The 14,505-nt window shown below is 39.3% G+C and overlaps 1 protein-coding gene across 3 annotated transcripts in view; it reads left to right on the top strand.

Annotated features, from left to right (window-relative positions):
• CCSER1 (coiled-coil serine rich protein 1) overlaps positions 1–14,505 on the top strand; it is a 1,382,889-nt gene that overhangs the window by 526,275 nt on the left and 842,109 nt on the right. For all 3 annotated transcript variants that reach the window (XM_019552963.1, XM_019552965.1, XM_019552964.1), the window contains exon 6: positions 11,537–11,747. In XM_019552963.1, coding sequence (XP_019408508.1) covers positions 11,537–11,747 — 211 coding nt within the window. The remainder of the gene's footprint in view (positions 1–11,536; positions 11,748–14,505) is intronic.

Here is a 14,505-nt window from a genome sequence, read left to right as displayed (position 1 = left end):
TTGTATTTTAAATTTTTCGGTTTACTTTTTTATAAAAAAGTGTAATAAAAGTTTGTTTGTTTGTTTTAAGAAGGTTGTCTCTGTCTCTTTTCCCTAGACATCTCTCTCTCTCTCTCTCTTTCTTATTCCCTCACTCCCCACCCTCCCAGAAGACTAATAAACTCTGGTCATAGTTTTAGTGCCAGACACTAACCAAGAGGAAAAATGCATCAACACACCCTGCAAAAATAACTGTTGAGTTTATTAAAATGATAACAGGGATTCTTGCATTGTTTTGAAACTTGTTGCTTTATTAGTCTTTTGAAATAATTTTGTGAGTTCACGCACTCGACCATGGAATTAGGGCTTTTTCAACATTTTTTAAGTCAGCATGTTTCCTACAAACCCTGAAGAGGAACCAAACCTGCACGTTCATTTCTTTTTTAAGAATTCTGGCAAATTGCATGCTTTCAAAAATGAGTATATTGTAATATGCATTTCTGGATTTTCTTATAAATTATATCTCAAAATCCATTACATGCTAATCTTAACTGGTCATAAAGGAGGATTTAACATAAAAACTCTTTCAACAATAACATTAGGTTCTAACCATTTTATGTGATAATGAAATAGGATAGCTTTTATAGTTGCAGTTTCTTCCTGAGTGATTAATCAGATTTCCTACATAATATGGATGTGGGTTATTCTGTGCACTAAGGCAAAAAAAATTGTGGTGGCTTATTATTCTAAAACAGTGTTGTCCAACTTCAGAGAAGCCAAGTATCATGCATCACACAGGTCACAGGCTTGAGCTGTGCACTTGATGGGTTGCATGCTGCAGAGGCCACACAGGCTTCCTCAGATCCCTGTTGCATGCAGTGCCTGTCAAACGTGAGTCCCCAAGTGCTGCTTGCTGACCCATGAAACCACTGTTTGCCATCACTGCTTGGATGTTCCCTCCCCACTACTGCCACACAAGCAGTGTGAGCCTCCTCCCTCCCTCTACCACATGAATGCCCCCCTCTGCCACCACCATGCAAATGATCTCCCTGCCCCCCAGGGTTGTCATATGGACAGCAAGCTGACACCATGCCATCCTGCTTCAGAGACTCCAGCTGCCACTGCCACTGCAGCTGGAAAAATGGGGGCAGCAGTAGCCGGTGGAATCCTGGGGGCAGCATGATAAACCTCATAGGCTGGATGCAGCCCATGGGCTGCCAGTTAAACAGCCCTATTCTAAAGATTCATGGAAAACATTGCAAGAGATACAGTTGTGATAGACTTGTTTACAGATCACACAGTTTACTTCTAGAATAAATTGCCAGTGTTCTGTTGATTTTATTATTACTGTATCAATAAAAAAACTAAGTTTCTCTCAAAGGCAAGTCCTGAATCTCCAGTTTGTACTGGAGATGCCAGAAGTTTGTAAATGCATGTAGAGCTCTAGGAAGGACTATTACAATATAGGCAGGATTCTGTAAAGCACTCAGGACTATATCTTCCAGAATGATTAAGCACTTGTCAGGTTTTCACCTAAATTCAAAATGTGAGTTCCACTGAGATGCTAAAAAGCTCTACCTCTCCTGTATCCCCACTCTCCATTGTTTAAATTGTTGTATTTTTTGCCAGTGGGTATGGTCATATCTTCACCTTGACAAAGACAAGCCACAAGTCAGGCATAGATCCTGGAGAGATTCTTAAACCAGGTATTTCCCCCCCTTTCTCACTTGTGGGGTCCAATCTAGTACGTGTTCTCAGAGTCTACTCTGTCACACAGAAAGAAGGTTCGGTGTTTCAACCTTCAAAAAAGGTTGCATTTATGCTCAATGTTTATTGCTTCATTTGGGAGATAGGAGACCTGTTTTCATATCCCCATTCTGCCTGATTTGATGTCAGGACTTTGAACCCTGGTCTTTCATTTCCCAGAGCAGGTTGCTTTATCCACCAGGAATTTATGAACAACTCTGTTGTAGGATCCATTGCATTGAATAAATAAATATTCATTGGAATAGGACCTTTAGTCCATCTTTCCCATATTCAAAGTGAGTACTCTGACCACTGGACTATTGAATCACTTGCACATACCCTCTTGCTACCTTAAACTATACTTGTCACTGTAAAATGGAAGAGTTTCTTCCATATTAGAGTATTGAATCAGGATGTGGTTACAGTACTCTCTTCGGATGAGAGAAACTTAATTTTAAGTTTCTGCACCAAATCAGAGTGAAGTTTGAAAAGCTCTTCCAAATGAGTGAACTGACAGTTTATTTATTGATTATATATGGAGTGAGAAGCCTTATTCCCAAAAGCCTGGGTGGCTCTATACTGAGCTTTTTCACTACTGTGAATTCCTGTTCTTAGCTGCCTAATTCAAGTCTATGAATTGCACTTTGTGGAAGGACACCTAAATTCTCTTTATGAATGTAGCTGTCAGTGTCAGCACAACCTTGCTTTCACTGATGTCATTACTAAAAGTGCTACTGATTTCAGTGGCAACAAATATAGACCTCAGAGGATTGAGGACTTTCAAAAATCTAAGCCTATGCCATACATGTATGCTATATGGTAGGTAGCATGAGCAGGATTTAGAAAAACATTGGGAGTTAAAATATAACCTGTAGTAGCAATTAATTTCAGTATCATTTTTTAAATACAGGAAAGGTACTTGGGGACTTGAATGGATGTGGAACATCCACATCCATTGAATGGACCTTGACAGCTTGAAATATTTAGTGTTACTATTAGTGTTAAAAAAAAATTGCTTTCCTTTATAAGAATAAGAAGCTTGCTTTATTTTGTTAGGAAAGAGACATAATAAATAAATAAAAGCTTCTGGTTTGATCACTTAACATCGTTTCATTCAATTATAAAACTTCTTGGGTATGGCAATGCCCGCGTAATGCAGCATTGTAAATAGAAATTAAAGACAAATTCTTCTAAACTGATATTGTACGATGTGGTTTACAGGGATTGAGTACAGTCCAGTTTACTATTTTATTACTCTTTACATAAAGATGGGGTTGCACCAATGGAAAGTGAATGAGTTGTATTAAACTATTCTGAATTATTCTTTTTTTTATTATTATTATATTAGTGTGTTATAATCCATTGTCTTATTAGGCAATAGCTTTCAAATTTTTTAAATACAATTCTAGCACAAGTTCCTTGTTTTTGTCCAGAATCAAAATTTAGAATGCTTTGTCTCCGTATGCTGGGTCAAGGGATATAACCAACATTTTTGGGCTGATGTAGAAAATGAAGAAAAGAAAGAAACAGTACATGTGCCTTTATCTCCTACATTTCAGCAGTATCTGAAAAATAGAGATGATTTTTTATTTGATTCCATATTTCTTGATTGCCATGTTTTAGCCGAGAGGAAGTTTTTTTATGGTTGAGTTATAAACCTTTGAAAGACAAGGGGTTATAATGGAAATGCCTGACAGACCCTTAACTTACAGGAGCACTAGCCATTATAGTGTGCATGCTAATGTATGTGCATAGATTAGTAATGACCGATATTGTACATGATTTTTGCCAATGGATGACCTTGAAAAATATCAGCATCAAAATAGCAATAAATGATGCATAGTACTAAAAGCTGTAAAATGTCAGACGATAAGTACCTTATCATACCATGCATTTTAATTTTATAAGATGCCAACTCACAATGTTCAAAGTATTGGCACTTACAACAGTGAAAAAGAAGTTATGTGAAACTGTTGTGAAGGGAACTGTTGTGTTGCAGAAATTGTTTGTAATTGTTCTGAAAATGGTATGTCCTACTTGGCCTCAGTGGGGAGCCTTTCCTGAACTAATCATTCACAATTTTCTTCTGAAGCAAGATCCCATTCAACTATAATCTTTACAGTTGGAGAGAATAATAATAAAAAAAAATCTGGGTAGAAATGAAAGCTGTGGATATAAATCGTTAAATAAATGTCTGGAAAAGGATGTCATGATTATTCTGGTGTTATCTGAGTATTTAGATAACAATTTTCCAGCATAAAATGAAATGTCCCTCCTGGCATATCTTACTGGACAGGATCAAAAATGAATAAAAAAATGGTTTGTGCTGAAATGCTGCTTAAACGCGAATATAAAAACTTACGAGATTTAAGGCTTTATCTAAGCCCTTGCTTTAGAAAATAAGCCCTCAGAGAATGTAGGAGGTATGCTGAGTTCTTCCAACAGAGGCCAGCATCTTTCACTTTGCTTGTACAGCTTTCCTGAGGTGGACAGTGTTAGATGGCCTCTGTGCAGCTAAGCTAATATCAAGAAGAGCAGACTCTCTGGGACCAGTTGTATTAGGTTAGGCTAATTCCAGTATGCCAATGTTGTGAGCACCATTGTTGAAAACTAAGACGATTAAACTCAACATAATCTGAGGATCTTTGTGTAAGTGAAGTTTAAATTACCATAAGCTTCTCAAAATCATTGATCTGAGGATCAGCAAGAAGAAAAAAAATAACTCAGACTAGCTCAAGTCGTAAATCTTATTTTTCCCTTTACTGTAAAACCCTTTAAAGAAGCTTTGGAATAGGAAGCTTGCTTTACTTTTTTTAGGGGGAAATGCATTTAAAAGAGCTATCTATGCTTCTGTGCATCTCACTTGGTTCTTTAAAGTAGTTTAATTAGTTTTTTTTACCTGGAAGCTACTGAAATGCTGAAAATAACAGGTTGACCATTACAACCAAGCATCACCATTTTTTTTGGAAGTCAACAAGTTTAAGGGGGCATGCATAGGAATGGGTGGGCTTGTTAGCATTCCTTCTTTCAGAGCTTATTGCCTGATTTTGGCTAAATATAGCTTGAAGCCTGAGGGTTATATTGAATCCACTGGTAACATTTGCATATGTAAATGTAGCTAGGTGTACACCAATAGTTATGGACAACTTTATGGTATTCCTTAAGTCAGGACTGTCCAAATTTTGTGGCCAAATGTCCTGTGGGATATTCCAGGGTGAGACACAAGCCCCAAGGCTACATGTCACATGGTTGCACCCTTCAATTGATGCATCGTGTACCCATGACACCCACCTCCACAGCACCACATGCTTGCATGGGCCCTTCCCCCCACCACACTGCTGTACTGTGCACTCAGATTCACTCTCAGCTCCCCCAACTGAGCTGTGTTGTACTGTTCCACTCCTACAGTGAGGCATGCAATGAAAGCTGAAGGAGGGAGAGGAAATCCAGTGACTGGCTGCTTTTGCAGCAGGAGCTATGTGTGGGGAGCAACAGCCAGAGTGGATCTTAGGGGCCACGATTTAACCTTGCAGGCCACATTTGGCCAGTGGGCTGCTAGTTGGACAGTCCTGCCTTAAGTGCATGCATACTGCCTTCTCCACTGTAAACCCCTACATTCAGTTCCCTGGTACATTAAACTTTGCAGCATATGATGAGCCACACCACAACTTTTAGAACCTACTTGCGTGCTGCAGTCCTAGACCATAGAAGGATCCTGACCAGCATTCACAAATCTCTGTTTTTGTCTTTAGGCCCTTCTGTCCCATATTTCCTTTCTTTGTGAGCCCAGAAATAAAGACAAGCTTGAAGAAGATTCAAGAAGTCAATAGACCAATTCCTGGAAGGGTTGTGCAAGAGAACTTGGGGTGTACTTTAGTACCACATTTGAGAAATCAGACATAATTAGAGGTGGCTTTGGTGAGGCTGTGAAATATAATACAGGAAGAGAAGGGTGGTTAATCTAGCTTGTGTTATCTGTGAACAACTTTTAGCTCAACACTGAGGCTAAGAACAGACAGCCCCAGAAAGCCTGAGGCTGAATTGATTTGCATGTTAGTCTAAGATGCAGAGATTAAACTGAGAAACAACTGGACATGCAGGCTTGGGACAGACATTCAAAAAGCCTGAGCCTGAATTGATTCAATGTGCTGGTTAGTCTAACCTGGCTAGGGTAAATCAGTTTTGTAACCAAAGAGACATCCCAGAAATTCAGGCACATACTTGCAATGGCTCAGGCTAGAAGCCAGGGGTGGGGGGGGTGCTAGAGCAGCCCTCCCTTCCTTCCACAGAGGTGAGCTGATGGGGGCATGGCCAGACCCTGACAGGATGCTGTGATTAAGGGGAGTTTCCCACCCCCTCCTGAACAGCAGGGAGTGTTTATCACCCCATTAAAAAAACAGAGGGACATTACCAGCTATCTGTTGATTCTGCCTTTGTCCCGTGTGCCGCAGCTTGGAGGTAGCCAGCATGTAGTCTACTAGCTAATGCTGAGAGGTGTCTGTGAGGGACAGGGGAATATCTGCTTAGCAGAGAGTGGGGAGGGGGGGAGCAGGCAGACACTAATGTGACTTCCAGGCTCTGCTGAAGCTGCAGCCAGGGTGCCGAGGGGAAGGGGCAGTTCTGCTGTGGAGCAGAGAGCACTGCCCACCCCAGAGAGCATGCTGGGATGCTGGGGGAGTCTGATTTAATTTAAACCAGCAAGGGGTCTGGGACAGACTTTGCATAAACCTGTTTTAGCTAAATCAGTTAAGTCTCTACTGCATTCAACCAGCTTTATATCACACTGGTTTCAGCCATTCTCAAACTGGTTTATGTGCACCGAACATCTGTTCTGTTACTGGTTTAAACCAGTTTCTGATCATGTAAATTGGTTTATGTGTAATGTCTGTCCGTAGCCACATTTACCTATGGTTCAGGAAATGCAGACACATGCCTGCAGTGGCTCAGGCCAGAATCTGGGGTGCACTAGAGCATGGCTCTCTGGCACATAGCTATCATGGGCTGTGTGTTCACTTCCTCTTCCTGCTGCCCTGAGTTCTCTGAGATTTGCAGTCCAGGATCACAGAAGCAGGACTCTGCTCATTTGCTCATTACTTCCTGTTGTTGCTTCCAGGTGCCTCTGGGATTTGTAGTCCACAGTTGCTGCCAGCAGTAACTTCCAGTAAATTTAGCAGGCCAGGGCAACTATGTAATCGGGGGAAGGCAGGAGGTTTAACCAGGGAAGGTAGATTTAACCCCCCTCCCTGGCCCCAAAATTCCTGCAGCAGTTGGCCTGGGAGGGGCGGTCCTTGCCTCCCCTCCCAACCGTTCTCTGCTGGAGCAGACATCTTAGCCCAGCCCAGATCTGGAAAGCCTGCTGAGATGCTGGGGGACTGTGATTTAACTTAAACCAGGAAGGGGTATGGGACAGGAGTTTCATAAACTAGTTTGACCCAAATTAGTTAAGTCTGATACTACATTCAACCAGGTTTATCTTGAGCCAGTTTCAGCCTTTTTGAAACTGGTTTATGTGCACTGAACTTATGTTCTAAGCTTAAACCAGTTTCCGATCACTTAAACCAGTTTATGTGCAACTTCTGTCCCTAGCCTAAATAGCAGTATAGACATTCCTCTACTGCCTTTTCCATGTAAAGTTAACCTGAAGTCTGTGGTCATTTTCTAGGACACAGCCCTTGACACAATGGTCCAAACCTTTATAACCTCATGACTAGAGAATGCCATATACTGAGCTACCCTTTGAAGTTTCACCTACTGTAGCTTGTGGGGGTTCTTTTCATATGTGGGTTGGTCGACTGAGAACAAATGTTGCTAAACATCATATCTTTGTTGTATTGAAATCAAAGGCAAAACATTGAAAAATATGTGGGACAGGTTTTCATTCTAGATTTCTGTGATTTGCAGTGGCTTCTTCTAACATTGTGGGAACTGTTCAGAATGATACAAAATGAAATGTTAAGTCTCTTTGTAGAAATATTTTTTGCTTCACATATCATAAAATTGGAATTAAGAGCTGGTTTGTTCTCAGGGTCAGTTGTGGGTTTGAAATTTCACAGAGAGGGCAATAGGGAATTCTCAGGAAATGGTTCAGACCTCTTAGAAATGTATGCATCTGGCACAGCCTTCAGGGAAGATTATTAAATGGGTTATCTGCCTATAAATGCAGATAAGCATCTACTTTTCAAAAGTGCCAAGTGTTACTGAAATCAAAAAGTTGTCAAAAACCAAAAAAAATGTAGGAATTAAGATATAGATAGAAGCTAAGTTTAAAATGACTGCTGCAGATTGCTCTATCTTTGCTCTTTGTTTGCAGAACAACTGGATAAACCATTTTAAAATCAATTTCCCACTGTATTGTTCTTTAAAATAAATTAGGGCTAAGACCATTGTTTGTTTGTTTTTAAATCAGGTCAGTGATTTTCATATGATCTTCATCCAGTTTTTGAATATTCAGAGCCTATAATTCTTTAGCCGTTTGGAAAATGGCGCTTTCATAATGCAGGAAATTGATATTTCAGACATTGTATCCTGAATTGGGATGACAAATCAAAATTAGCAAAATATTCTTCAGATGGAAACATCCAAATATTTCAATTTGGTAACATTACAATTAATTTCTTGAAATGTTTTATTCTGATAACATTAAAACACAGTATAATGAAATATAATGTAAATATTGCATTATAATTATGGTATAATTGAAATAAAATATTTTGACTATAACCAGATGATAGGGTTGAAATGAATCATTTTCAAAATTTTAATCAAACTTCAAATATTTTGTTAGTGGACACATTCCCATGAAGTAATTTGAGTTGAGTGAGAGTGCATTTTGTGGCAGAAAATTGTACCTAGCCAGTGCCTGCAGTTGGCAAGCAGCATACCTACTAACTTGCCAGCTCTAATTACATGGGAAAAACTGCTAATCCTAGTAAGTACTTTTGTCTGCTGAATTTTTACTGCTGTTCTCTAATAAATTAAAATAGATTACATAATTCTCTAATAGACTGATTGGAAAGTGATTATGTACCTGATGAAAAATAAGTTTTGGAAAGTATTTTCTTGTAGCAAACAAAGCTGGTTGTACAAGCATTTGTTAGCAATTATATACTGCAGAAATTTTCTAATATAAAACAACTATTTTGCATTCAAGCAATATTAGAAATACTGTGTTACCTGCATATGGCAATATTGACTTTTTAATGGTAATCATTACATGGATAAATGAGATGGCTGTGATTTTTTTAAACCCTACTTAATTAAAAATTAAGTCTTACTTCATTCTTCTTGTTCTACTTCAGCACAATATTCCATATTTGAAACTACATTTATTTAGTATGCTTTCAACATTGTGGGCTTGATCTAAAGCCCACTGAAGTGAGTGAAAAGAGTTCCATTAACTTGAACAGGCTTTGGTTCAGACCCAAATTTACTTTAATTACCAACACATTTCCAATTCATATGTAAGTGTTGCATTGGCACTCCCTCTAAGTGATCTCCTCATTCAGAATAACGTAAGTTTCCCATTCCCACAAGTAAGGGAGAGTGCTATGGTTGCTTTTAAAGTAATGGTACTGCAAGAGAAACAAATCTCTCTCAACATTGCAGACCTATTTGTAAAAACTCCCTTTGAGCGTTATTCATTCTTACTGCCAGGGTGTCCTTCATTCATCATGACTTTATCCTCTGGAGGTACAGTAACTTACTCGAGTCAAACAATATTCTCCTCATTTTCATTGTACTCATGCAGATATAAATTCCCATAGTGTGAACATGCCTTCTTTTGTAAATACCTAAAAGAGAGAGAAAAAACAAATTGCAGTTAAAATTCTTTCGTTCACTCTTTCTTTTGTTTTTTCGTTCTTTCTTTTTGCATGATTTATACCTTAGGCTGCTTTAATAAAGGCTGTTAATCAACAGCTACTTAATATTCTTGGCTCTTAAACACCTTTACCGTCCTCTCCAGTTTATCACTTTGAAGCACACAAAATGTTCCGCTCACACTGTTGTTTCAATATATTTGAATAATGAAAAGGAGAATAATTTGATTCCCAAAAGAGATTCTGAAAAAGCCTGGCTTACAAAAATGTTATTTCCATTGTCCGTTATGAACATTTGTCTATGCACTGGTATAGCAGTGAACTCTTTGATGTATTTCTCAGCTAAGCATATTGCCCCGTGTGCAGGTTGTACACTTATGGTTTGTTAGTTTTTAAAGGGGCCATCTACAAAAGATTATTCTAGTAACAGTATATGCCATTTTTAGAGCGGAGACAGAAATGATTTATTTTGAAAAAATGCATTAATTTCTTTTTGGATGTATGTTTTTAGGAAACCAAAGTTAACTTAAATGTTTTGCATTTGGGAAGGCTTATCTTTATCATAAACTATTAATGTTTAAGATTCAGAATTCAAACACCAAGTACATTTTATGTTGCATATAATTTCAAAGACAGCAGAACATTTGAACTGTACATTGAATGGACAATAATCATCATTTTCATTGCTGCTTGTGCTACTTGTTTAGTTACGGTGATTTCATTTAGTAATAATAAAGATATGACACATAATTCCACTGAAAGCCTCTTGTAATTTAGCAATTAAATAATATACCATTATTACAAAGTGCTACTACTTTCTGGAGTTTATCCTTCATTTAGCATTCTCTTTCTTTTCTTGGTAGTCCCAGGGCAAAAAGGTGTAACATTAAACTAAATATATAGATATAGATATATATTTAGAGAGAGATCCCTTGAAGATAGCTGTATGATACTTTTATTTAGCTTATTGGGGAACCAGGATGTCATGTAACGTGTTTTGAAATCACTGCTCAACTTGCAGATTTTTGGCTCAGAATATGTTGCTTAAAATGCAAAACGGTTTTTCTCTGAGGCCTCTGACATGTATTCATTTAAAGGTGCCATGGGATCTGATCTCCAATCCCAACAGTCATGCCTCCTGCCATGCCACACATGCATAGAATCAGGAATCGGATCCTAATTGTCCTTTTCCTACTTGCTAATAAAGGGAGAACCCAGGATCATGATCCAGGTATCCCTCTGCACCAGAAAGTTGAAAAATAGATGCCTGCCTATCTATGGACAGCAATCTGCTGGTTGCTGGCTCCAGCCCTTTGACCACACCAGGATCTCCAGTTGGTTCTAGTGTGGTTTGGGGCTGAGGCTGACAACTGACTGTCAGCTCTGGTCCTAGAACCACAGTGGGGTCTCAAAATGGCCTCATGATCCTGGTGCTGACACCAGAGCACTGCTGCATGTTAAATTTAAGGCATCATACAAACCAACCATAAAAATGTTTCGGAAATGTATGTGGAACTTACTTATGGCTGGTTTTCCATTTTAAGGCACCTTAAATTGAATGTGTATATAGTACCCTTTCCATTTATGGCAAGATTAACATGTTAATCCTGGCATAAATGTAAGTGGTAGCTGTGTCTTGGCCTGATACACTGTCCTAAAAACCTGTTGTGGTTATTAGATAGGATTTTAGGTAAAATAATAGCAGTTCCCAGTTTGTTCAGTAATAACATTTTCCTTGTATGAATGATAAGAATTTCCAACTGTGGACATTTTCAAGTTCAGGTTAGACAGGCACTTGGCTGGGATGGTTTAGTCAGAGATGACCTCACTGAGTCCCTTCCAGCTCTGTTTTCCTATGATCCTATACACAGAGTGCATGAAGAGGAGATAAACTGCTTGTGAAAATTCACTCTGAATACTTAAAAATGAGGAAGAGCCTAAAATAAATATTTATCCAAATTGAATTTATTTTTGTCTGCATTTTCTCTTATTAGGAATCTGTCTTTGAAGTTGTCAAAGGACATGGAACTAGGAGAAGCTAAGTGCCCTCTTCTTACCCAGGCAGCCAGCAGTTCATCAGTGGAGTGGCCTTTTGCAGGTCTGGAAGAAGGTGGAGGCATGGAATCATTGCCTTTTAGACTAATGATGCAGGACTGCACAGCTGTCAAGACATTACTGCTGAAAATGAAGAGGGTTCTTCAAGAGGTAATCACTCAATCATTAGTAGAATTAGTAGATACCATGCTAATAGACTAGGCAGCAGAAAGGGGTCTAGGAAAATGTTGAGAGGCACATAACAGAATATTTTTTTATTTTATTTGTTTCCCTGGGGCCTGAAAAGATGGGAAGAAATGTCTTGTACATTCTAAGAGTAGCTTTTCGGCTGGCCCAATCCATGAAGCAGATTTGAAAATCACAAAGTTCGGTGACTCATACTTGAACAATAAAAAGACATATATGTTTTGGTTAGTATTGATTTATATATCACACTTTGAACCTGTAGCAGCAGCACAAGGTAACCATACTGCAGCAACCTCTGGCACCTCTGGTAGCTGACCATGCTGCTGCTGCCTCTAGCACCTCTATAATCAGAAAATAATGCTTCTCTTAAGCCATTTCTTAATGGAAGTTAGGTAACCTGGCTTGGTTCAACTACATCTTCTTTCTTCCCCAGGTTAGAGTTCTTCTTCTCCCCCAGGTTACAGAAGTAGATGCATTAATGGATTTTCAGAGAAGATAGACTAGAATCACACTTAAGTTCACTCGGATGCCTAACAAAATCTGGGCCTAAGTATGCACTGCAAAAGTTCCATGTAAGCTTGTTATTCTACATGCATACCATATATCGAGTTTTTCTTATTTTATCTCTATAGTTCCCTGAACCCTGACTGAGGCACTAAGGTTCTACTATAATGCACATAAATAATAAAAGTACAGCATTGCATAGGTAATAATGGTACTGCAGGGAGTATTTTACATACAGAGTTCTCTTCAGTTGGTATTAATGGCAGCAATCCCTATCATTTCAAAAGCTACGCCTACACCTAGGAATTGGTTGAGTGAACATGCTTTCTCCAGTCAGGTTTGTTACCTTTTCAATTATTTTCCCAGTGTAGAAAACTACTTTAACATTTTTTTTTACTTAGCAATTCATTACATTTCCTGTAGACCTCAATTTAAGTCCACCATAATATTTTATGCACCAATAAATTGCAGTAGAGAGTATAACATATAATTACTAACATTCACAAAATTATCTCTGGGAAAAATGTGCACAATTTTTCAAAGTAGGGTCCAGACATACCCATCAGTAAGCACAGCACCATCTGTATTACTACATCCTCTTCAGATAACTTAAGAAAACCATAGATAACTATATATTTTTTCTCCTATTTGTTCCATCTCTTATTTTCCCTTCCCTCTATCCCATACCATTTTTTAGCTCTTAGTGCAACTTAAACACAATCTAATTCATTTCCTCTTCCTGATCTTTAATCACCTCATGAAATCAAAATGGCTTTCTGTCACACGCCTTTTCCAAGTTTTATTATTATATATATGGGTTGCAGATATGCTGTGACTCATGTCCTCCTATCTTTTCAGCATCTCTGAACAATGGAATAAATTCTGGTGGTAGAATGGTCAGTTCAGAAGTAGGACTGTACAAACCCTCAGAGCATTGAAGGGGATGGAGCACTGTATGAACATCAGCTACGCATATTTCTAGATAGATTTGCTTTCTAACAGTTTTACAAATGACAATATAGAATTCTGGATGCATAAGGGGGAAAAAGTGGATGTGTGGTTCTGATGTGAAGTTTTTGAACAATATCACTAATGAGATTACATGAAAGCAGAGGTATTGCTGATAAAATGCATTACAGCAGTATCAACAACATAGTGTATATAGTGCAGGGGCGGACAGTTATTTCGGCTTGAGGGCCATTTGATGAGATGTGAGCTGTTGAGGGCTGTGAGGATAGCTCCACCCCTTGACAAGTGCCCAGCTCCCAGTTGCCATCTTGGGACCAGAAGTCCTACCCCCTAACGCCTGACATTTGCTAGTGGAAGACCCTCCCCTTGCCCCCAGAAGTACTCCATTTGGGAAGGGGGGGTTGCCATCTTGGACGTGGAGGAAAACAAATTGTATACTAAAAATCAAACAATGACAATAACATATTTTAATGTCATTTAAAAAAATATTTTGGTCCTGATTTGTGTGTGTTTGCATTGCCTATATAGAGGTGATTGCATAATAGCTCAAAATGAAATCTTTCTCCTGTATATTGCAGAGGGTGTAGGCGGGTAGGTATGGGTTTGTGGGGGGATTTGGGTGTGTTTGTGTGGATGTGGATGTTTGTGGGGTGTGGAGGTATGTATGGATGTGGTGGGTGGGTATGGGGAGTTTGTGGGGGGGTGTTTGTGGCAATATGTGTGGTGAGTATGGGGCTTGTGGGGGGTTGTGGGGTATATGGAGGAAGAAGGTGGCTGGGGTTTGTGTGTGGGGGGAGTGTGGGTGGGTGCGCGTGTGTGGTGAGGTGTGAGCACATAGCAGTGAGTGGAGCTCCCTCCAAAGGTGAGCGCGCGTGTGTGTGTGTGGCAGTACATGCCAAGGCTGGATGGTGCCTGGGCGAAGCAGGATTGAGGGACCTGCCATGGGCCAGACAAAGACACTGTGTGGGTCAGATCCAGCCTGCAGGCTACATTTTACCCACCCCTGATATAGTAGGACCTTAACAGATACAAAGACACCTTATTGCTGAAAGTGAACTGATTTATATCTCTGATGCATCACAAGCTTGCTTTTGTTTTGATTTTCTTGTGAAGTTCGGTTCAGAATGTTACTGTACCCCTTTTGTGGCTTTATTTCTTTATAGATTTTATAGACATTAGGGCTGGAAGGGACCTCGGGAGATCATCGAGTCCAGCCCCCTGCCCAAAGGGCAGGAAGTCAGCTGGGGTC

This window comes from Crocodylus porosus, unplaced genomic scaffold (genome assembly GCF_001723895.1).
Source record: "Crocodylus porosus isolate Cpor-Errol unplaced genomic scaffold, CroPor_comp1, whole genome shotgun sequence".
In the NCBI taxonomy this organism is placed as follows: domain Eukaryota; kingdom Metazoa; phylum Chordata; order Crocodylia; family Crocodylidae; genus Crocodylus; species Crocodylus porosus.
This window is presented reverse-complemented; position numbering and strand designations above follow the sequence as displayed.